Consider the following 25,760-nt stretch of genomic DNA (forward strand, 5'->3'; position numbering starts at 1 on the left):
GGGGAAGGGGGGGGGGAGGAGCAGAACTGCCACCTGCAGGATGTTGGGCAATCAAGTACTTTGGAAACAATCAGGTACCCTAGATAGGGTTTGGCTGTCCAAGCTCCCTCATGTGAAAAGGCAAAACATAAAAAACACCGCCCATCTCCTATCTGGAAGGGACAGGAAGACCCTGAGGATGGCTGAAGGAGGGTCAAATTTATTCTTCCTGTCCCTACCTCGTTAGAGGCAGCTGATCTCTCATGGTAATGCCGTCGTGGAGGATGAAAAGGTGAATTTGTTTCTTAGTATGTTTATAGGTAATTTAGCAAGAAAATAAATAAATTAAATTAAAATCACCAATTATACCTAAAGTTGAAATTGAGATGTTTTAGTCAAAATCGCCCAGGCCTAACTGCTACCATGGCTGCGCTCATTTTTTGTCAACCAGCTTTCCCAAACTCTTAAAGCATCTTGCCAGTTACGTGGTGATACATTTACCTCTCCCATACCACTACATAGACAGGTCTTACGTTCACCTTCCGACCATATAAGTTGTCGCCCCCAAAAAATGTTAAAATATATTTGCTGGCAAATCCAGTCAAAACAGAAATATTTAGTTGACTTAATTGAATGTTAGAAGGCCTCAAACTTACCACTGTGTCTTTTCTCATGCTCTTTAAGATGCTTTTTAAAGTTGAATGTCTTCCCGCACTCTGTTACTGAGCAGCGGAAGGTACGCTGATTCATGTGCTGGTATTTTTGATGATACTGAAAAGTCAAACGGAAATAAGAAATTAACACCTTAAGGATGTCTTAAATACAGTAATGTAAGTGCTAGGAGTTACACTACTCACAAAAAGTTAGGGATATTTGGCTTGTGGGTGAAATTTTGTGATGAACCTAAAATGCACTCTAACCTTTACAGGTTAACTTAGGCTACTTTCCCACCTGCGCTAGGTGCGGATCCGTCTTGTATCTGCACAGACGGATCCGCACCGATAATGCAAACGCTTGTATCTGTTCAGAACGGATCCGTTTTCATTACCATGAATTGTTCATGATAATGAAAACGGATCCGTTTTGACTTACACTGAAAGTCAATGGGAGGCGGATCCGTTTTCAATTGCACAATATTGTGTCAGTGAAAACGGATCTGTCCCCATTGACTTACATTGTAAGTCAGGACGAATCCGTTTGGCTCTGCATCGTCAGGCGGACATCAAAACACTGCAAGCAACGTTTTGGTGTCCGCCTCCAGAGCGGAATGGAGGCTGAACGGAGGCAAACTGACGCATTCTGAACGGATCCTTATCCATTCAGAATGCATTGGGGCTAAACTGACTGACTTGTGAGAGCCCTGAAACGGATATCACAAGCAGACCCAGAAACGCCAGTGTGAAAGTAGCCTTAGGCCTCTTTCACACGGGTGTTGCGGGAAAATGTGCGGGTGCGTTGCGGGAACACCCGCGATTTTTCCACGCGAGTGCAAAACATTGTAATGCGTTTTGCACTCGCGTGAGAAAAATCACGCATGTTTGGTACCCAAACCCGAACTTCTTCACAGAAGTTCGGGCTTGGGTTAGGTGTTGTGTAGATGTTATTATTTTCCCTTATAACATGGTTATAAGGGAAAATAATAGCATTCTGTATACAGAATGCTTAGTAGGTGATCAATTGAGGGTTAAAAAAAATTAAAAAAATTAACTCACCTTCTCCTCTTGTTCGCGTAGTTCCCCGTTTCTTGTTTACTACTTTAATGATGAGCTGTGGGCTAAAGGACTTTTGGTGACGTCAGATCACATGCTCCAATCCCATGGTCCATCACCGTGGTGATGGACCATGTGATTGGAGCATGTGATCTGACGTCACCAAAAGTCCTTTAGCCCACAGCTCATCATTAAAGTAGTAAACAAGAAACGGGGAACTACGCGAACAAGAGGAGAAGGTGAGTTAATTTTTTATTATTTTTTTAACCCTCAATTGATCACCTACTAAGCATTCTGTATTCAAAATGCTATTATTTTACCTTATAACCATGTTATAAGGGAAAACAATACAGTGAATAGACTGTCACCTAGCAACCATGCGTGAAAATCGCACAGCATCTGCACTTGCTTGCGGATGCTTGCGATTTTCACGCAACCCTATTCACTTCTATGGGGCCTGCGTTGCGTGAAAAACGCAGAATATAGAGCATGCTGCGATTTTCACCGCTCATGTGAACAGCCCCATAGAAATAAATGGGTCGGTATTCAGTGTGGGTGCAATGCGTTCACCTCACGCATCGCATCCGCGCGGAATACTCGCCCGTGTGAAAGGGGCCTTAATGTCACCTTCTCTAAGCTTTTGAATGCACATGTCAAACTGTTCAAAGTTTCAGTAATTTTTCCACAACTTGCTGTTCTCTAACAAGGAGCTTAACGGCAAAATTCACAACAGGTGTTTGATCAATGAATCACGCAATAAATTTCCTGGTTCAATTAGAATTGGTATTTAAACAGTCCTCCTCCTCATGCTGTTCACATTTTGACATCATGAGACCAAGACAACACCTAACAATTGATCAACAGTACCTCGCCATTGCAAAGCTTCAAGCAGGATGTTCTCTCAGGATGTTCCACTCAGCTTAGAGTATCACAGAGTGTCATCAGCAGGTTGCAACAGAGGTAGAGAGAGACTGGAAGAGTCACAGAAAGGCATAGACATGGATGTCCTTTGGCCACATCTCAAACTGATGACCGCTGCCTTGTGGAACCAGGTGATGAATGTCACACAACTCAGGGCACATTTAAAGAGGTGAGAGGCATCCAAGTGTCACATCAGACCATTCAAAACCATTTACATCAGTGTGGTCTGCGTGCTAGCTGAGCACAGGCGTCATCGTCTTTCATGGGTCAGGGAGAATCTACGTTGGACCAGTGGGCCTCAGAGCTGTTCACTGATGAAAGTCTATTCACACTGAGCAGAAATGATGCCCACCAACAATTTTGGAGTCGTCAAGAAGAGAGCTATGCATGTGACCAGACGAGTCTTTGGTGGTGGTGGTTTTACAGTGTGGGCAGGTGTGTCTAGTCAATACAGAACTGCCCAAAACTTTGTGAATGGTACAGTGACATGCCCATACTACTTGAATAACATCATTAACCCAGTCATTGTGCCTCTGCATGAATAGCACAGGACTGATTTCATCTTCATGGTTGACAATGCACCAGCTCATCAAGGTCGCATTATTAGGGAACAGCTGCTGGAGACCGGGGTACCTCAAATGGAGTGGCCTGCAATTTCTCCAGACCTGAATCCCATTTGAAACCTATAGGATCAGCTGAGTTGCCATATAGAAGCTTGTAACTGTATCCCAGAACCTCAATGACCTGAGGGACGAACTTCAAGAAGAGTGGGATGCCATGCCTCAGCAAACAATAAGTCGACTTGTGAACAGCATGCAACATTGTTGTGATGCTCAACGCCACATGACAAGTTATTGAGACATTGACATTTGTTGTAAGGGTATACCCACCACTGTTGTTGGCTTGTTTCAATAAATTGTTTGAGGTGAGGACATCACCACTGCATGCTACTTTCCTGATATAATATCACTGTAGTGTGATACTACATAATCCACTCAGTCGTATTAGTCTTATTTATAAGGTTATTCGTGAGGTATAAATAATACTCACTCCTTTAAAGCTTTGCTTGTATTGTTTCAGTCCTTTTATTTTTCATATAAATAAATCGCTATAATGCATAGTAATCCTGAGAGCGCTGAACTGATTGCTACCCCATGCTGCGTGTCAGATGCCTGATTAGGGGGCGTGACCCCCGAAACGTCACGCAGCATGGGGTAGCAATCAGTTCAGCGCTCTCAGGATTACTATGCATTATAGCGATTTATTTATATAAAAAATAAAAGGACTGAAAAAATACAAGCAAAGCTTTAAAAGAGTGAGTATTATTTATACCTAACGAATAACCTTATAAACAAGACTAATACGACTGAGTGGATTATGTGGATATAATTGTGGGGCCTGAGTGAGGTTCTGAATCAGGTCATGGTATACTACAGGTGGAGCAATAGTCGATGATTGAAGTAACTTTTTAAGTTTTCCATAAATTTCACCCGAAAGCCAATATTATTTTTATATGTGTGTGTGTGTATATATACACTGCTCAAAAAAATAAAGGGAACACTTAAACAACACAATGTAACTCCAAGTCAATCACACTTCTGTGAAATCAAACTGTCCACTTAGGAAGCAACACTGAGTGACAATCAATTTCACATGCTGTTGTGCAAATGGGATAGACAATAGGTGGAAATTATAGGCAATTAGCAAGACACCCCCAATAAAGGAGTGGTTCTGCAGGTGGTAACCACAGACCACTTCTCAGTTCCTATGCTTCCTGGCTGATGTTTTGGTCACTTTTGAATGCTGGCGGTGCTTTCACTCTAGTGGTAGCATGAGACGGAGTCTACAACCCACACAAGTGGCTCAGGTAGTGCAGCTTATCCAGGATGGCACATCAATGCGAGCTGTGGCAAGAAGGTTTGCTGTGTCTGTCAGCGTAGTGTCCAGAGCATGGAGGCGCTACCAGGAGACAGGCCAGTACATCAGGAGACGTGGAGGAGGACGTAGGAGGGCAACAACCCAGCAGCAGGACCGCTACCTCCGCCTTTGTGCAAGGAGGAACAGGAGGAGCACTGCCAGAGCCCTGCAAAATGACCTCCAGCAGGCCACAAATGTGCATGTGTCTGCTCAAACAGTCAGAAACAGACTCCCTGAGGGTCATATGAGGGCCCGACGTCCACAGGTGGGGGTTGTGCTTACAGCCCAACACCGTGCAGGACGTTTGGCATTTGCCAGAGAACACCAAGATTGGCAAATTCGCCACTGGCGCCCTGTGCTCTTCACAGATGAAAGCAGGTTCACACTGAGCACATGTGACAGACGTGACAGAGTCTTGAGACGCCGTGAAGAACGTTCTGCTGCCTGCAAAATCCTCCAGCATGACCGGTTTGGCATTGGGTAAGTAATGGTGTGGGGTGGCATTTCTTTGGAGGGCCGCACAGCCCTCCATATGCTAGCCAGAGGTAGCCTGACTGCCATTAGGTACCGAGATGAGATCCTCAGACCCCTTGTGAGACCATATGCTGGTGCGGTTGGACCTGGGTTCCTCCTAATGCAAGACAATGCTAGACCTCATGTGGCTGGAGTGTGTCAGCAGTTCCTGCAAGACGAAGGCATTGATGCTATGGACTGGCCCGCCCGTTCCCCAGACCTGAATCCAATTGAGCACATATGGGACATCATGTCTCGCTCTATCCACCAACGTCACGTTGCACCACAGACTGTCCAGGAGTTGGCAGATGCTTTAGTCCAGGTCTGGGAGGAGATCCCTCAGGAGACCGTCCGCCACCTCATCAGGAGCAAGCACAGGCGTTGTAGGGAGGTCATACAGGCACGTGGAGGCCACACACACTACTGAGCCTCATTTTGACTTGTTTTAAGGACATTACATCAAAGTTGGATCAGCCTGTAGTGTGTTTTTCCACTTTAATTTTGAGTGTGACTCCAAATCCAGTCCTCCATGGGTTGAAAAATTTGACTTCCATTTTTTTATTTTTGTGTGATTTTGTTGTCAGCACATTCAACTATGTAAAGAACAAAGTATTTCAGAAGAATATTTAATTAATTCAGATCTAGGATATGTTATTTTTGTGTTCCCTTTATTTTTTTGAGCAGTGTATATACACACACACACACACACACACACACACACACACACTGCTACTTTTCTTGTCCTGTATACTGTGTATAATTCTCAGTATCTGCTCTTATTCTGTATACATGGACAATGCACAGTACCACTTTTCCTGTATACTAGGTGTAATTTTCAGTATCTGCTTTTATTCAGTACATATAGACACTGCACAGTACCACTTCGCCTGTATACTGGGTGTAATTAAAATAATTATCTGCTCCTATTTTATATATTTGGACACTGCACAATACAATTTCTAATGTCCTATATACTGCGTGTAATTCTCAGTATCTGTTCTTATTCAGTATATATGGACACTGCACAGACCACTTCTTTTGTCCTGTATACTTGGTGTGATTGTCAGTATCTGCTCTTATTCAGTACATATGGACACTGCACAGTACCACTTCTGTATATTGGGCGTAATTCTCAGTTTCAGCTCTTATTCTATATGTTTGAACACTGCATCGTATCATTTGTCCTGTATACTAAAGTAAGTGTAATTCTCAGTGTCTGCCTTTGTTCTGTATACTGTATATGGACAATGCACAGTACCACTTCTCGGGTTCTGTATACTGAGCTTATTTTATTATTTTAGTGATTGTACCTATTTTGCTGTCTTATTTACTCTGGTTTAGGATCTAAAATAATTTTGGAGTGTGATAAAAGACTTAGGATCACTACTTGTGATTAAGTTAGGGATGTATGAAGTATTCGTCCTGTAATTCCATAGTCGATGGCATAGTGCATTACCTGCAGCAAAGTCTGAATGTTCTATGTAGGGTTTTACCATGGAGCTTTCCCCAAACTTGACCACAGATTTAACACTTTGCATTGCAAAGTGTAAAATCTTAGGCCAGTTCTTAAGCAAACTTCTGCAACATATACAGCATTTGCTCTGGATTTTCTGACACGGCACTGGAACTCAACAACATTGGCAATGGAGGGGGGGCAATTTACTTTTAGCCTCAGGTGGCTAAAAGGCATCCAATGCTCGTGGGTTTTGCTATGGGAATACGCCAGCTGAGTGCACAACAAACGCAGTTGAAATATAAATTGCCATGTATTTTTGCACTCAGGTGTGTGTTCCTTGGTCGCCGGGTGTGCCGATTATCCACTTGGGTTTCGGCCCACGCGTCACAGGGAACGCACTTAAAATAGATTTGATATCCCATTCTTGATTGTGCACTCTAATCCAATGTAATGTCATATGTCAGGAATGTTTGTTAACTTGCCCCCTTCTCCCCTTACCCCCCCCTTTTTCACCGTATCAGCATGCTTGACATATATGAAGCCAGGTGTCTTTGCACTAGAGTTAGGGCTTTTCCCCTCGATGCCGTGTGAGCCGCTTATTCACTATAGAACCAGCGCTGGACCCCAGCTCACATGCCACGAGGGGTGTTTTTGGTAGTAGTGTTATTATCTCTGCCTCTAGTATTGCTCACTACTTTGCCCACTACTCCCCCCCCCCTCCCTCCCTACCATCCTTGGCTTGGCCTATAAGGCTTTAGGCTACAGTAAGCTTCTCCTCTATCCATTATAGGGGTTAGTTCATATACTGCTCTTGTAACACCGGGCTTATAGGTTTGAGAGCTTGGGCAGATTGGGCTAATTTTACATTGTTATTTCCGACCCTCGCTCTTGCTCCATTAAGAGCTCTGTATTCGGTTTACGAATTATGTTAATGTTTGTTCTTCATTTTGGATCATAAGAATGGTGGACAGATTGCTACTCAGTCTCTTCTTCCCTGGCTATCTGCTATGGCCCCTGTAAGCTTAAAGCTAGCTTCCTTCAATGTGAAAGGTTGCAACAACCCTGTTAAAAGAAGCCGAGTAATGCAGATACTCAGGAGAGAATCAGCAGATGTTCTCATGCTACAAGAGACCCATTTTAAAAAAGGGCGAACCCCAAACTTAGCTAAATCAGGCTACACCACCTGGTTCCACGCCTGTTATGACAGATCCTCTTGGGGAGTCAGTATAGGGATACATAAGAACACACCTTTTGTGCACATATCTGATTTTGTAGACCCCAATGGCAGATTCATACTCTTGAAATGCAGGTTGGGTAATGTGGAGGTCACTTTGTGCAACCTGTACGCTCCAAACTCCAACACGGTCCCATGGCTACATGGGGTGCTTACCTCCATCTCCCAGTTTTTCTCTGGTCTGTTGATAGTGGGCGGGGACATTAATCTGACCCTGAATCCTTCTTTGGACTCCTCCACTGGAAAGGCTGCTATCTCCCTCAGAGCCCTTAGGAGCGTGCGAGGCAAACTAAGTGAGTTAGGTCTGAGCGATGCCTGGAGGTCCTTTCACCGAGAGGACAGAGACTACACCTTTTATTCCATCCCCCACAAATCGTATCAAAGATTAGATTATTTTTTCATACAAGATAGACTTATAAATACCATACGCAAAGCAGACATACTGGGGATAACCGTCTCAGATCATGCTCCCATCTTCCTCTCATTAGACCTCCCGGGATTGGGTGATAGATTGGTCCTGGCAACCTGACCCTACCGTCCTTGAGTCCTCCACACACATATCCTCTCTAAATTATATACTTCAAAATTACTTCAAGATAAATGCACCTTCAGGTGCCTCCCCGGCCTCAGTTTGGGAGGCCCATAAGTCCGTCATTCGTGGGGAATTGATATCACTGGGTTCCTACATTAAAAAGAAACGCTCTGCTCAAGTCGCATATATCCTTACACAAATATCTAAACTGGAGAAAACCCATAAGAGAAACCTTGACCCGGGGGTATTGACCTCACTCACTGATTTGTGTGACATTATGCACACGGAGATAGAGGTAATAAGATAATGTCCGCATTAGTTAAAAAACAGGCCCGACGTTCTCATATTGGGCAGATGAGAGACCGAGACGGGGGGACCAGGACTTCCTCCTCGGAGATAGCGAACATCTTCTCACGCTACTACCATTCTCTGTACAACCTCGGAGTGGGAGACTTACCCTCCAGGACGGAGAAAATGAATGTATTCCTTGGGAGGCTCAGTCTTCCCGCTGTCTCTGAGGAGGAGGGGGCAAAGTTATCACGCTGGAGGAGATTAGTGGGATCCTATCTACCGTCCCTAAAGGCAAAAGCCCCAGACCAGATTGACTGCCCATAGTGTACTACAAGAAGTTCTTCCCTATTCTGGGCCCGCAATTGGTGAATTACTTCAACTCCCTCTTGTCCGGCGGCACCCCTATGAGACAAACACTAGAAGCACACATAGTAGTGATTCCCAAGCCCGATAAAAATCCCGAAATCCCCTCCAGCTAAAGACCCATTTCGCGAACGCGAAACTATGGGCAAAACTTATTGCGCATAGGATAGCCCCTCTCCTCCCGAAACTAGTCTCCCCCGAACAAACAGGTTTTGTGGGGGGTAGAGAGTGCAGGGACAGTACATTTAGAGTTATACAAGCAATTGATTATGCCATACAGAACAATACCCCACTCACTCTGCTCAGTACGGATGCTGAAAAAGCATTTGACAAAGTGGACTGGAACTTTATGCAAGCCACTCTTTCCAAATTTAGATTCTCTCCTGAATTCATCACAGCTATCATGTCCCTGTACTCCTCCCCCCATGTCAGAGTTAGAGTAAATGGCATAATGTCCCCCCCATTTGATATCTCCAATGGGACCTGCCAGGGGTGCCCACTCTCCCCTACTCTATTTATATTATGCTTGGAGACGTTGATACAAGCTATAAGGCAGGAGAATAACATAAAAGGCCTATAAGTGGGAATGGTGTCCCACAAAGTGGCGGCATTTGCCGACGACATGCTCTTGTTCCTGACCAACCCAACAGAGGCATTTCCAATTATCCTCAACCTATTGGACACCTTTGGTCAATTGTCAAATTTCAAGATAAACCTCACTAAGTGTAACGCCCTAGGTATCAATGTCTCAGCTACTACCATTTCTGATCTGGCAGCTAGATATACCTTCCATTGGGCCCCCTCCCATATACATTATTTGGGGGTGAACATTCCCAGTGACCCCTCTAGGTTATTTAGTCTCAACTTCTCGCCCTTGCTGACCAATATCAGGAATCAGATTCAGGAGCCCCCTTTATGTCCTGGTTAGGAAGGAAAAACTTAGTCAAAACATACCTGCTTCCCAAACTTCTATACATAATTCAAACAGTACCTATACTGTTACCAGACCCATTCTTCCTAGCGGTTCGCAGAATGTTTTCGGCCTTTGTCTGGAAACAGTCCAAACCCAGAATTTCACATTCCACCTTAGTGCAACCGAAACGTAGAGGAGGTATTGGTCTTCCTGACCTTAAGATTTATTACTGGGCATCTCTCCTCCGATTGCTCTCTGAGCTTTTGAACCCCAACAACTCCAAACTAGGCTGTCAGATCGCACGCTTGGTGTTCTCTACTCCTGAGATGGCTAGCCTATGGGGGACACCAGATACCTTAACAATACCTCATCCCCCGTCTCCTCAACCTAACAGGGACTGTGCGCGGCCTGGCTGAATCCCGCTTCAGCTTCCCAAGAGTCCCTTCTCCCTTTATGCCGATCAGACTTCTCCCATACCTTTTGTTCAACAAATATGAAGATATGTACAACCTGTGGTCTGCCTTTGGCGACGTTACAGTGGGTGACACGCTCAAAAATAAAGTAGTCCCCTCGCTGGCAGACCTCCGGGCATCGCTCCAGACAAGTAAATGGTCGTCCCTGCATGTTGCTCACTTTAGATCCATATGCCACCTAGAGGGGGCCCAAGACAACTATGTCCACACCTGGTACGACGCCCTCCTGCATTCCACCGTCCCTAGGAAAAAATTGCTATCCTTTCTATACACCAAGTTTCTTGAGAGAGGAGCTAATAACAAACCGTCCTTTATTCTTATGTGGGAAAAAGATATGTCCACCACCTTTGACCCCAAGGATACTGCTAGTATCCTCCGAAACTCCCATGGCGCTTCAAGATGTATTAGGATACAGGAGAATGCGTACAAGCTGGTCACGCAGTGGTACCGGTCTCCTACTATACTGCATAAGATGGACCCCGCCATATCACCATGCTGCTGGAGATGTCTTGACGCCCTCGGCCCTGCCCCATGATAACCCCTTATTGGGAATCTATAGCAAGAGATATCAGTGTTATTTGCTCTGTTGACACTTCTCTGTCTCCCTCTCTAGTACTCCTAAACTTACCCAGTCAGGGACACCCGTTAAATAAATTCTCGCTGGTGTCGCACCTCTTGGCGGCTGCCAAGCTCTTAGTGCCTCGATATTGGCTCTCTTCTCGCGTCCCCTCAAGGGAGGAATGGTTAGATAAAGTGCACGAACTTAGCTGATTAGAGGAAATTTCTAGTTGGGAGTCTCTGTTTCATGAGACCTATCTCAAAACTTGGACCCCGTGGTTCTCCTGGTGTGAAGCTACGAGGAGTAGGTCCCCAGCGCCTGGTACCCCTTAGTAGCGTACACCCTACGGCACCTAATTACACCTGACTCTATAAGGGTCCCTGCCCCCAAAACCCATTTCAGACTCCTACTCCGGTACCTTGTTTGCACGCTCTCAGCAGTCTATTGTCTCACCTTAAAGCAATATGTGATTATACCAATTTCACTCATCATGCCTTGTGATCCTCTGTTATACATGTTTTATGCATGTTCTACTTTGTATAAATTAGCATTAATGTACATTTATGATATGCTAATAATAAAGAAAGTTTTGAAAGAAAGAGATTGATTTGTGCTGTGGGGACCCGTTTCCCGAGCTCGGGTTCGGTTCCAAGTGGTACCTTGGAGCCGAGCCCAAGTTCGGGAGGTGTTTTTTTGCAGTATAGATCAATTTCTGAAGTTATTATGCGAAGTCTCGCGAGACTTCGCGTAGTAATAACTTCGGCTCATCGGAGCCAATACATTCTAATACTGTACGGAGCGCTCACTCCGTACAGTGTTGAAATTAAGTTTTATGTGAATCGACTTCGGATGTTTCATCGATTCACTCATTCAAGTCGATTCACTCATCCCTAGTTATTGTATTATTCAGTCACTGTATGTTGGTACTGTTCATCACTGTACACTAGTATTATTAAGTTACTCTGTGTTGATATAATACTCTGTCACTCTCTAGAGTGGTATTATTCAGTCACTGTATGGTGGTATTATAGGGTTGGTGGTATTATTCATTTACTGTATGACGGTATAATTCAGTGATTATATTATTCAGTCACTGTATGTTGATACTGCTCAGCCACTGTGTGGTGGTATAATTTATTATATGGTTGGATGTATTATTCAGTCACTGTATGATGCTATTATGTCATTATTAAACAGTACTTTTATGTGGGCAAAAAAAAAAAAAAAGAAATACATGGTGAAAAAACTAATAATAAAATACTGTATTGTTAGAAGCCACCTAATATGACAGAGTGCACAGATTTTCTACTACTTGTGTTTAATGCACCTACATCATAACCCTTTTCTAGAAATCTTTCTTTAATTATCTGACTTTGATCTTTAAAATCTCTAGATTCTATGCAATTGTGGTGTATTCTTTTAAACTGTTCCTTTGGGATATTACTAAGCCAAGGTTTAGAATGGCAGCTATTTATACTGATGTAAGCATTCACATCTGTTGTTTTGAAAAAAGTTTTTTTTTTAAAACACTAATTTTCTATAAAAATCGTCAAATCAGGAAAATCCACTGAGGTAGCGCTAATAGTACTCGTGAATTTGAGATTCGAATAATTTTTGTTGAGCTCTCCAATAAAATCTTCCAGTCCCTTTCTATCCCCTTCCCATATTACTAGGTAGTCGTCAATATAACGCTGCCATATTGCTAACTTACAATTCTCTTTTTCTTCATTCAGGACTGGATCGATATTCTGTCTCTCCCACAATGACATACCGTAAAAAGATTGTTTTCAAAACAAAAGATGTGAATGCTTACATTAGTATAAATAGCTGCCATTATAAACCTTGGCTTAGTAATATCCCGAACGGACAGTTTAAAAGAATACACCGCAATTGCATGGAATCTAGAGATTTTAAATATCAAAGTCAGATAATTAAAGAAAGATTTCTAGAAAAGGGTTATGATGAAGGTGCATTAAACAGATGTAGAGATGAAGTGGAAGAGAAAGGAAGAGGAGAAGGGGATGTTAAAAATAAAAAAAATAGAGAGGGATTTTAGATTTATATTTTCGATGCAATTTTCTACAAGGGCCGGTGCACTAAAGAACGCCATTAAGAGAAATTGGAGGATTTAAAAAAAATGATCCAGTCATAGGGAGTGAAATACCGAATAGACCAGAAATAGTTTTAAAAAAAGCCTCAAGTTTACATAATGTCTTGATATACAGTGCGGGACCCACGACCGCAGTTGATAAAAAAAGAAAATAAAGTCACATGGTGTGGGTTTTGCCCCCCGTGCAGGAATAGGACCCAAGGAGGACAGTAGAAGCAGTACTTTCCAATAAGAAAAATCAAATGTGTAAAATTAAAGGAAACATCACATGTGAAAACACTGGTGTGGTGTACATTCTGGAGTGCCCGTGTGGCCTCCAGTATGTAGCTAGAACAACCCGAAAGTTAAGAATGAGAGTGCAGGAGCATATACGTAATATTAAGAAAGAAATGCATAAGGTGTCACTGCACTTTAAGCAAACTCATAAAAAAAAAAACTAAGAGGGTTACGCTTTATGGGAGTTGAAGTGGTGAAAGCAAACATATGAGGGGGAGACCCCGTCGCTAAGTTAAATAAATCCTGCAACCACATGGGTTAAATATAGAGTGTGACATCAAGCCTTGTTTAATATGAAGAACTTCATGATGAACATAGTGCACGTAACCTCTTGTATAATGAGTGAAGTTTTAGGACCTTGGGGCAATGTAGTATGATAATTGGTCGTAGTATTCACGTGAGTGTAGTCACGTGATAAATGACGGGGGAAGTGGATTTTTATGAATGAATAATATGCAGGTAGGTAGTGTAGGGAGGTTCCTTTGCTAGGAGGTTTTTATACTGGGGTTCCTTTGCGGAAGTTTTTATGTGTGTCATTTGAAGGAATATAGTTTTTTATATATGATGGAATGTTTATTGAATAAGACATATGAATTTGTAATTTGTTTTATTTGGTTTTAAAGTGTTAGTAGGAGGGGGATCATGAGAGGTGGGGATGAGATGTCCTGTGGGTGGGTTTGATTTGTGGATTAAAAGCAGCCTCGTAGGAGGCAGGAAAATCGCCCCTGACGAAGCGTGAATTCGAAACCCGGGTCGGGCAATGGAATGACATTTTCTACTATGTCTGATATGCTGTACACAAGTTTATGTTTGTGAGTATAATAAATGTTTTTATGTAAAACTGAGAAGTCAGTACTTCACTATTAGTGCGACCTCTTGGTTTCCCATAGGCTGTGTTGGAGGAGGAAAGCCTATTAGTAGAGATCGATTATCCTCTATGTTTACATCTGCTGCACAAGTTTGTGCGTGTCATGTTGGATGAAGGAAGCATATTGGTGGAGACAGAGTGTTTTCTATGTCCACATCTGCTGATGAAAATCCTGTGATATAAAGGTGTCCGGTAATCCTGTAGTAGTGCGGTTTTATCTGAAACGTATTATTCTACTGTGTGAATTTGACCCACGTCACTTTTTGGGACCTGCAGCATTTCGAGTCCAGGCAACGTATTTGAGGTTTTTATATAGTATTCTGACCATGCACAGAGGTAAGTGGCAGCAGGCCATGCACAGAAGCAAGTGGCAGCAGGCCATGCACAGAAGCAAGTTGCAGCAGGACATGCACAGAAGCAAGTTGCAGCAGGACATGCACAGAAGCAAGTGGGAGCAGGCCATGCAGAGGCAAATGGCAGCAGGCCATGCACAGAGGCAAGAGGCAGCAGGCCATGCACAGAGGCAAGTGGCAGCCCGCGATGCACAGAGGCAAGTGGAAGCCGGCCATGCACAGAGGCAAGTGGCAGCCGGCCATGCACAGAGGCAAGTGGCAGCCGGCCATGCACAGAGGCAAGTGGCAGCCGGCCATGCACAGAGGCACGTGGCAGCCGGCCATGCACAGAGGCACGTGGCAGCAAGTCATGCAACAGAGGTAAATGGCAGCAAGTCATGCACAGAGGCAAGTGGCAGTAGGAAACAAGCCAGAAATAATTTAACCAGGTTTCTAACCCTGAAAGATTTAAGTCTGCAACCTTGTCAATTGAATGCAGCCTGAAATTTTAAAGGGAACCTGTCATCAACTTTATGCTGACATCACTGAGGGCAGCATAAGTTAGTGATAGAAATGCTGATTTCAGTGGTGTGTCACTCATGAGCTAAAAGTAAGTGGTTGCTGAGAACCAGCATCATAATCATTGCAGCAAGGACCTGGAAAAAGAGTCAAATCTACTTGAGAAGAGTCATGGTTATCCATAATCTCCTGCACTCCCCGCCCATCTGCTGATGATTGGCAGTTCTCTCCCAGAGAGAAAGGGAGAAAACTAGGTAGAAGCCTGTCAATCCTCAGCAGGTGAGCAGGAATTTATGAATAACCAGGACTCTTCTCAGGTGGCCGCGACTCTTTTCCAGTCCTAGTCTGCAATGATTGTGATGCTAGTTCTCAGCAACCACTTACTTTTAACTTATAAATGACAGATAGCTGAAATCAACTGACCTATCTCTACTTTATTCTGCTGTTAGTATGGGCAGCATAAAGTTGATGACAGATTCCCTTTAAAGGGTTTCTGTCATGAGAAATAACGTTATGTGCAAATGTCAGCAGTAAATAACAGTATGCTTTATAACTCCCTGCCTGCCGCCGTTCTCTTAAAATAAAGACATTTAAAATATGCTAATGAGCCTCTAGGTGCTATTAGGGCATTGCTTCAGCACCGAGAGGCTCGGTCTACGCACCCTTTGGCACGCCCAAGTCCAGTTGATTGACTTTCGAATTCTCCTCAGTGTCCTGTAAATCCCGCGCCTGCGTCGTCCCGTTTAGTATTCGGCGCAGGTGCAGTAAGTGAAGGACGCACTCCTGCTGCCGGCTTCCTCACTGTGCCTGCGCTGAAGGAAGGAAGCCGGCAGCAGGAGCGCGTCCTTCACTCACTGCGCCGAATACTAAACAGGATGGCGCAGGCGCGGGATTTACGGGACGATGAGGAGAACTCGAAAGTCAATCAACTGGACCTGGGCGTGCCAAAGGGTGTGTAGACCGAGCCTCTAGGTGCTAAAGCAACGCCCTAATAACATCTAGAGGCTCATTAGCATATTTCGAAAGTCTTTATTTTAAGAGAACGGCCGCAGGCAGGGAGTTATATAGCATACTGTTATGCACTGCTGACATTAGCACATCGCAGTGTCAGTCAGCTACATAACGTTATTTATCATGACAAAAACCCTTTAACCCCTTAAGGACCCATGACGTACATGCACGTCATTTCTTTGCGGGACTTAAAGACCCATGACGTACATGTACTTCATGGGGATCGGGCGGGTGCAGGAGGTGCGCCAGCCCGATCAGCGGCAAGGGTCCGCCAGTCACTGATAGCCGGACCCCTGCTGCATGCGGCGGCATCGGTGAAATCACTGATGCATTAACCCTTCATGTGCTACCGTCAGCACTGACCGCGGCACGTGCGATGTCGGGCGGGGATCAGCACTGCCATCGGGTCCCCGTGCTACTGTGACCCGATGGCATGGGAGGCAGCCCGATGCCTTCCTTAGGCCACGGGGCTGCCTTCCGGTGGAGAGTCTGTGAGATCCAGCCCCCTGGATCTCACAGGCAATGCATTCAAATACAGAAGTATTGGAATGCATTGTAAAGGGGAGCAGACCCCCAAAAGTTGAAGTCCCAAAGTGGGACAAAAAATAAAGTGAAAATAAATTTAAAAAAATATAAAGTCCCCCCATCCCCCGAAAATTACGTTTCAAGTAAAAAACAAAACAAAAACATCTTAATTTTCCATATTTAGGCCCCGGCACCCAGACAGAGGAGAGCGGTCCCGTAACAGAGAATCTGGCCTTATGTCAGCGCAGAATCTGTCTTCATGTCATAGCAGAGAATCAGGCTTCACGTCACCCACCACTGGAACAGGCCACTGTCACACATTTAGGCCCAGGCACCCAGGCAGAGGAGAGAAGTCCCGTAACAGAGAATCTGGCCTTATGTCAGCGCAGAATCTGTATTCATGTCATAGCAGAGAATCAGGCTTCACGTCACCCACCACTGGAACAGGCCACTGTCACACATTTAGGCCCAGGCACCCAGGCAGAGGAGAGAGGTCCCGTAACAGAGAATCTGGCCTTATGTCAGCGCAGAATCTGTATTCATGTCATAGCAGAGAATCAGGCTTCACGTCACCCACCACTGGAACAGGCCACTGTCACACATTTAGGCCCCGGCACCCAGACAGAGGAGAGGTTCATTCAACTTTGGGTTGCCCCGCAATATAATGGTAAAATGAAATTAAAAATAGTATTGAATGAGGAAGTGCCCTGGAGTAGAATAATATATTGTTAAGGGGAGGTAGTTAATATCTAATCTGCACAAGGGATGGACAGGTCCTGTGGGATCCATGGCTGGTTCATTTTTATGAACGTCAGCTTGTCCACATTGGCTGTAGACAGGCGGCTGCGTTTGTCTGTAATGACGCCCCCTGCCGTGCTGAATACACGTTCAGACAAAACGCTGGCCGCCGGGCAGGCCAGCACCTCCAAGGCATAAAAGGCTAGCTCTGGCCACGTGGACAATTTGGAGACCCAGAAGTTGAATGGGGCCGAACCATCAGTCAGTACGTGGAGGGGTGTGCACAGGTACTGTTCCACCATGTTAGTGAAATGTTGCCTCCTGCTAACACGTTCCGTATCAGGTGGTGGTGCAGTTAGCTGTGGCGTGGTGACAAAACTTTTCCACATCTCTGCCATGCTAACCCTGCCCTCAGAGGAGCTGGCCGTGACACAGCTGCGTTGGCGACCTCTTGCTCCTCCTCTGCCTTCGCCTTGGGCTTCCACTGGTTCCCCTGTGACATTTGGGAATGCTCTCAGTAGCGCGTCTACCAACGTGCGCTTGTACTCGCGCATCTTCCTATCACGCTCCAGTGTAGGAAGTAAGGTGGGCACATTGTCTTTGTACCGGGGATCCAGCAGGGTGGCAACCCAGTATTCCGCACACATTAAAATGTGGGCAACTCTGCTGTCGTTGCGCAGGCACTGCAGAATGTAGTCGCTCATGTGTGCCAGGCTGCCCAGAGGTAAGGACAAGCTGTCCTCTGTGGGAGGCGTATCGTCATCGTCCTGCGTTTCCCCCCAGCCACGCACCAGTGATGGGCCCGAGCTGCTTTGGGTGCCACCCCGCTGTGAACATGCTTCATCCTCATCCTCCTCCTCCTCATCCTCGTCCTCCTCTAGTGGGCCCTGTCTGGCCACATTTGTACCTGGCCTCTGGTGTTGCAAAAAACCTCCCTCTGAGTCACTTTGAAGAGACTGGCCTGAAAGTGCTAAAAATGACCCCTCTTCCTCCTGGGCCACCTCCTCTTCCATCATCGCCCTAAGTGTTTTCTCAAGGAGACATAGAAGTGGTATTGTAACGCTGATAACGGCGTCATCGCCACTGGCCATGTTGGTGGAGTACTCGAAACAGCGCAACAGGGCACACAGGTCTCGCATGGAGGCCCAGTCATTGGTGTTGAAGTGTGTCTGATCCGCAGTGCGACTGACCCGTGCGTGCTGCAGCTGAAACTCCACTATGGCCTGCTGCTGCTCGCACAGTCTGTCCAGCATATGCAAGGTGGAGTTCCACCTGGTGGGTACGTCGCATATGAGGCGGTGAGCGGGAAGGCCGAAGTTACGCTGTAGCGCAGACAGGCGAGCAGCGGCAGGGTGTGAACGCCGGAAGCGCGAACAGACGGCCCGCACTTTATGCAGCAGCTCTGACATGTCGGGGTAGTTGCGAATGAACTTCTGCACCACCAAATTCAGCACATGCGCCAGGCAAGGGATGTGCGTCAAACCGGCTAGTCCCAGAGCTGCAACGAGATTTCGCCCATTATCGCACACCACCAGGCCGGGCTTGAGGCTCACCGGCAGCAACCACTCGTCGGTCTGTTGTTCTATACCCCGCCACAACTCCTGTGCGGTGTGGGGCCTGTCCCCCAAACATATGAGTTTCAGAATGGCCTGCTGACGTTTACCCCGTGCTGTGCTGAAGTTGGTGGTGAAGGTGTGTGGCTGACTGGATGAGCAGGTGGAAGAAGAGGAGGAGTAAGCTGAGTAGGAGGAGGAGGAGACAGGAGGCAAAGAATGTTGCCCTGCGATCCTTGGCGGCGGAAGGACGTGCGCCAAACAGCTCTCCGCCTGGGGCCCAGCCGCCACTACATTTACCCAGTGTGGGGAGATATAGCGTCCCTGGCCGTGCTTACTGGTCCACGTATCTGTGGTTAGGTGGACCTTGCCACAGATGGCGTTGCGCAGTGCACACTTGATTTTATCGGACACTTGTTTGTGCAGGGAAGGCACGGCTCTCTTGGAGAAGTAGTGGCGGCTGGGAACAACATACTGTGGAACAGCAAGTGACATGAGCTGTTTGAAGCTGTGTGTGTCCACAAGCCTAAATGACAGCATTTCATAGGCCAGTAGTTTAGAAATGCTGGCATTCAGGGCCAGGGATCGAGGGTGGCTAGGTGGGAATTTACGCTTTCTCTCAAATGTTTGTGAGATGGAGAGCTGAACGCTGCCGTGTGACATGGTTGAGATGCTTGGTGACGCAGGTGGTGGTGTTGGTGGTACATCCCATGTTTGCTGGGCGGCAGGTGCCAACGTTCCTCCAGAGGCGGAGGAAGAGGCCGAGGCGGCGGCAGCAGCAGAAGAGGCCGAGGCAGCAGCAGCAGAAGAGGTAGCAGGGGGAGTCTGAGTGACTTCTTTGTTTTTAAGGTGTTTACTCCACTGCAGTTCATGCAGGTGCCTGGTCATGCAGGTTGTGCTAAGGTTCAGAACGTTAATGCCTCGCTTCAGGCTCTGATGGCACAGCGTGCAAACCACTCGGGTCTTGTCGTCAGCACATTGTTTGAAGAAGTGCCATGCCAGGGAACTCCTTGAAGCTGCCTTTGGGGTGCTCGGTCCCAGATGGCGGCAGTCAGTAGCAGGCGGAGTCTCTTGGCGGCGGGTGTTCTGATTTTGCCCACTGCTCCCTCTTTTGCTACGCTGTTGGCTCGGTCTCACCACTGCCTCTTCCTCCGAACTGTGAAAGTCAGTGGCACGACCTTCATTCCATGTGGGGTCTAGGACCTCATCGTCCCCTGCATCGTCTTCCACCCAGTCTTGATCCCTGACCTCCTGTTCAGTCTGCACACTGCAGAAAGACGCAGCAGTTGGCACCTGTGTTTCGTCATCATCAGAGACGTGCTGAGGTGGTATTCCCATGTCCTCATCATCAGGAAAAATAAGTGGTTGTGCGTTAGTGCATTCTATCTCTTCCACCCCTGGGGAAGGGCTAGGTGGATGCCCTTGGGAAACCCTGGCAGCAGAGTCTTCAAACAGCATAAGAGACTGCTGCATAACTTGAGGCTCAGACAGTTTCCCTGATATGCATGGGGGTGATGTGACAGACCGATGGGCTTGGTTTTCATGCGCCATCTGTGCGCTTTCTGCAGAAGACTGGGTGGGAGATAATGTGAATGTGCTGGATCCACTGTCGGCCACCCAATTGACTAATGCCTGCACCTGCTCAGGCCTTACCATCTTTAGAACGGCATTGGGCCCCACCAAATATCGCTGTAAATTCTGCTGGCTACTGGGACCTGAGGTAGTTGGTTCACTAGGACGTGTGGCTGTGGCAGAACGGCCACGTCCTCTCCCAGCACCAGAGGGTCCACTAACACCACCACGACCATGTCCACGTCCGCGTCCCTTATTAGATGTTTTCCTCATTGTTCCCGTTCACCACAATTTTGAGAATGGCAAATTTGGGAATGGTTTTTCAACCCAGAAAAAAAAGTGTGCTTTTACGGTCACTACAAATAACTTGACCAGCTAAAACAGTAGAGATTTGGTTAAATAGAGATGTGAGGCCTGTTTTTTTTTGCGCTGTGTGACAGGTATAGGTTTAATCACAGAATCAGATTTCTATCAGCACGCTAGCGTGTGTCTTAGGTTTTTCTGAATGACACTATCACTAGCTTCAATGTAAGATATTCTTTTTGGGATAGATTTCAAGTAGGCCTCAAATACCAGAAACTAGTTATTTTGAGAATGGCAAATTTGGGAATGGTTTTTCAACCCAGAAAAAAAAAGTGTGCTTTTACGGTCACTACAAATAACTTGACCAGCTAAAACAGTAGAGATTTGGTTAAATAGAGATGTGAGGCCTGTTTTTTTTTGCGCTGTGTGACAGGTATAGGTTTAATCACAGAATCAGATTTCTATCAGCACGCTAGCGTGTGTCTTAGGTTTTTCTGAATGACACTATCACTAGCTTCAATGTAAGATATTCTTTTTGGGATAGATTTCAAGTAGGCCTCAAATACCAGAAACTAGTTATTTTGAGAATGGCAAATTTGGGAATGGTTTTTCAACCCAGAAAAAAAGTGTGCTTTTACGGTCACTACAAATAACTTGACCAGCTAAAACAGTAGAGATTTGGTTAAATAGAGATGTGAGGCCTGTTTTTTTTTGCGCTGTGTGACAGGTATAGGTTTAATCACAGAATCAGATTTCTATCAGCACGCTAGCGTGTGTCTTAGGTTTTTCTGAATGACACTATCACTAGCTTCAATGTAAGATATTCTTTTTGGGATAGATTTCAAGTAGGCCTCAAATACCAGAAACTAGTTATTTTGAGAATGGCAAATTTGGGAATGGTTTTTCAACCCAGAAAAAAAAAGTGTGCTTTTACGGTCACTACAAATAACTTGACCAGCTAAAACAGTAGAGATTTGGTTAAATAGAGATGTGAGGCCTGTTTTTTTTTGCGCTGTGTGACAGGTATAGGTTTAATCACAGAATCAGATTTCTATCAGCACGCTAGCGTGTGTCTTAGGTTTTTCTGAATGACACTATCACTAGCTTCAATGTAAGATATTCTTTTTGGGATAGATTTCAAGTAGGCCTCAAATACCAGAAACTAGTTATTTTGAGAATGGCAAATTTGGGAATGGTTTTTCAACCTAGAAAAAAAAGTGTGCTTTTACGGTCACTACAAATAACTTGACCAGCTAAAACAGTACAGATTTGGTTGAATAGAAATGTCAGGTCTATTTTTTAGGCGCTGGGTGACAGGCTCAACTTGCCCCTGATGTAATATATGGCCAAAAAATAACCACACTGTTGATGGTTAAATGCACTTGGGTGACACAGGCTCAGCCTGCACCAGATGTAGTATATGGCCAAAAAATAACCAGACTGTTGATGGTTAAATGCACTTCGGTGACACAGGCTCAGCCTGCAGCTGATGTAGGATATAGCACAAAATAACCACACTATCGATGGTTAAATACACTTGGTGATAGCTTGTGCTGGCGCACCACAAGTCACAAAATGGCCGCCGATCACTCCAGAAAAAAAGTGATCTAAAAACGCTCTGGGCAGCCTCAAAAAAGTGAGCAAGTCAATAATAGCACTTCAATGATCCACAGCTGCAGATCGATCACAGAATGAAGTCTTTTGGAGGAGTTAATCTGCCTAATCTCGCCCTAACGTCGCAGCTGCAACCTCTCCCTATACTGATCATAGCAGAGTGACGTGCGGCGCTACGTGACTCCAGCTTAAATAGAGGCTGGGTCACATGCTGCACTGGCCAATCACAGCCATGCCAATAGTAGGCATGGCTGTGATGGCCTCTTGGGGCAAGTAGTATGACGCTTGTTGATTGGCTGCTTTGCAGCCTTTCAAAAAGCGCCAAGAAAGAGCCGAACACCGAACCCGAACCCGGACTTTTACGAAAATGTTCGGGTTCGGGTCCGTGTCACGGACACCCCAAAATTCGGTACGAACCCGAACTATACAGTTCGGGTTCGCTCATCCCTACTCCTTACATCACTAAAAGTACAACACCAAGCGATCAAAAAGGCGTATGCCTGCCAAAATTGTAGCAATCTAACCGTCACCTCATCCCGCAAAAAATGAGCCCCATCCTAAGAAAATCGCCCAAAAAATAAAAAAACTATGACTCAGAATAAGGATTGTTATAAAAATACTGTTATTGTGAAAACTTAAGTAAATAAAAAAAGTATACATATTAGGTATCGACACGTCCGTAAGAATCTGCTCTATAAAAATATCACATGACCTAACCCCTCAGGTGAACATTGTAAAATTTTGTTTTAAATAAAAACGGTGTAAAAAAAAGCAATTTTTTTGTCACCTTACATCACAAAAAGTGTAATAGCAAGCGATCAAAAAGCCATACGCACCCCAAAATAGTGCCAATCAAACAGTCATCTCATCCCACAAAAATCATACCCTACCTAAGATTATCGCCTAAAAACTGATGAAACTATGGCTCTCAGACTATGGAGACACTAAATTATGATTTTTTTTTTTGTTTCAAAAATAAAATCCTTGTGTAAAACTTACATAAAAAAAAGGTTGACATATTAGGTATTGCCGCATCCATAATAACCTGCTCTATAAAAATATCACATGATAACCCCTCAGGTGAATACCGTAAAAAAAAAATGGTGTAAAAAAGCAATTTTTTGTCACCTTACATCACAAAAAGTGTAATAGCAAGCGATCAAAAAGTCATATGCACCCTATAATAGTACCAATCAAACCGTCATCTCATCCCGAAAAAAATTAGCCCTTACACAAGACAGTCGCCCAAAAAAAAAAAAAAAAACTACGGCTTTCAGAATGTGGAGACACCAAAAACCTTTTTTTTTTTAAAATGCTTTGTTATGTAAAACTGAAACAAACAACCCCAAAAAGTTGTCATATTTGGTATTGTCGCGTCCGTGACAACCTGATCTATAAAAATACCACATGATCTAACCTGTCAGATGAATGTTGTAAATAACAAAAAATAAAAACGGTGCCAAAACCTTCCCTCAGAAAAAGTGTAATATAGAGCAACCAAAAATCATATGTACCCTAAAATAGTACCAACAAAACTGCCACCTTATCCTGTAGTTACCAAAATAGGGTGACTTGTTTTGAGTTTCTACTCTAGGTGTGCATCATGGGGGCTTCAAATGGGATATGGTGTCAAAAAACCAGTCTAGCAGAATCTGCCTTCCAAAAACCGTATGGCATTCTTTTCCTTCTACACCCTGCCGTGTGCCCGTACAGCAGTGTACGACCACATATGGGGTGTTTCTCTAAACTACAGAATCAGGGCCATAAATATTGAGTTTTGTTTGGCTGTTAACCCTTGCTTTGGAACTGGAAAAAAATGATTAAAATTGAAAATCTGCCAAAAATTCTGAAATGTCATCTTTATTTTCTATTAATTCTTGTGGAACACCAAAAGGGTTAACAAAGTTTGTAAAATCAGTTTTGTATACCTTGAGGGGTGTAGTTTCTAAAATGGGGGTCACTTTTTGGAAGTTTCTACTCTAGGGGTGCATCAGGGGGTCTTCAAATGTGACATGGCAGCTTAAAATTATCCCAGTGAAATCTGCTTTCCAAAAAAACATATGGCGTTCCTTTCCTTCTGTGCAATGCCGTGTGCCCGTACAGCAGTTTATGACCACATATGTAAACTACAGAATCAGGGCCATAAATATTGAGTTTTGTTTGGCTGTTAACCCTTGCTTTGTAACTGGAAAAAAGGATTCAAATGGAAAATCTGCCAAAAAAGTGAAATTTAGAAATGTTATCTCTATTTTCCATAAATTCTTGTGGAACACCTAAAGGGTTAACAACATTTGTAAAATCTGTTTTGAATACCTTGAGGGGTGTAGTTTGTAAAATTTGGTCATTTTTGGGTGGTTTCTATTATGTAAGCCTCACAAAGTGACTTCAGACCTGAACTGGTCCTGAAAAAGTGGGTTTTAGAATTTTTCTGAAAAATCAAGATTTGCTTCTAAACTTCCAAGCAGTGATGGCCAGTTCGCCGTGTTCGTCCGCGAACACATGCGGGCTGCCATCTTAAATTACAAGTCCGGCGATGCACAGGTAAGTCCTTACCTGTGCCTGCACTGCGAGCCGGTCTGAAATAAATGCAGTACTTCACCGGGAGCAGGCAGTACTGAGAACAGCCCGATGAAGGCCCCCAGCGGCTGTTCTCGTAACTGCCTGCTCCCGGTGACTGCATTTGTTTCAGATCGGCTCGCGGTGCAGGCACAGGTAAGGACTTACCTGTGCATCGCCGGACTTGTGATTTAAGATGGCAGCCCGCATGTGTTCGCGGGCGAACACGGCGAACTGGCCATCACTGCTTCTAAGCCTTCTAACGTCTCCAAAAAATAAAATGGCCTTCACAGAATGATCCAAACATGAAGTAGACATATGGTGAATGTAAAGTAAGTATTTTTGGAGGTATTACTATCGATTATAAAAGTAGAGAAATTGAAATTTGCTAATTTTTCTAAATTTTGGGTAAATTTTTTTTTTTTTTTTATAAATAAAGATTATTTTTTTTGACTCAATTTTACCACTGTCATGAAGTACAATACGTGACGAGAAAACAATCTCAAAATGGCCTGGATAAGTAAAAGCCTTTTAAAGTTATCACCACATAAAGTGACACGTCAGATTTGCAAAAAATGGCCTGGTCCTTAAGGTGAAATATGGCAGGGTCCTTAAGGGGTTATATCCAGTTCAGTTTTCATTAAAAACAAAAAACATGTGATTATATTATTGCCTGATATCCCATTTAGATCAACACAGATTCTCAATTAAGGTAATTAGAACTGGTGAGGTAATCCAGCTGGTTAAACACAAGACTGGTTTTACTTACCTGACAAATAGTATTTACTTACCAATCTGGAGTTTGTGTTGCCAAAGCAAGCACCAATAATGTCTTGCAGCTCCTGCCAACACTTGCATACGGAGCGTCGGTAAGGAGAGGAGAAAAAGCCCCCTTCTAGCTGCTGACTGTTTCAGGCGCACTG

The 25,760-nt window shown here is 44.7% G+C and overlaps 1 protein-coding gene across 2 annotated transcripts in view; it reads right to left on the reverse strand.

The window, feature by feature from the left end:
• LOC121004292 (zinc finger protein 692-like) overlaps positions 1-25,760 on the reverse strand; it is a 403,767-nt gene that overhangs the window by 35,990 nt on the left and 342,017 nt on the right. For both annotated transcript variants that reach the window (XM_040436456.1, XM_040436455.1), the window contains exon 9: positions 636-750. In XM_040436456.1, coding sequence (XP_040292390.1) covers positions 636-750 — 115 coding nt within the window. The remainder of the gene's footprint in view (positions 1-635; positions 751-25,760) is intronic.

Source organism: Bufo bufo, chromosome 6, assembly GCF_905171765.1.
Source record: "Bufo bufo chromosome 6, aBufBuf1.1, whole genome shotgun sequence".
Taxonomy (NCBI): Eukaryota; Metazoa; Chordata; class Amphibia; order Anura; family Bufonidae; genus Bufo; species Bufo bufo.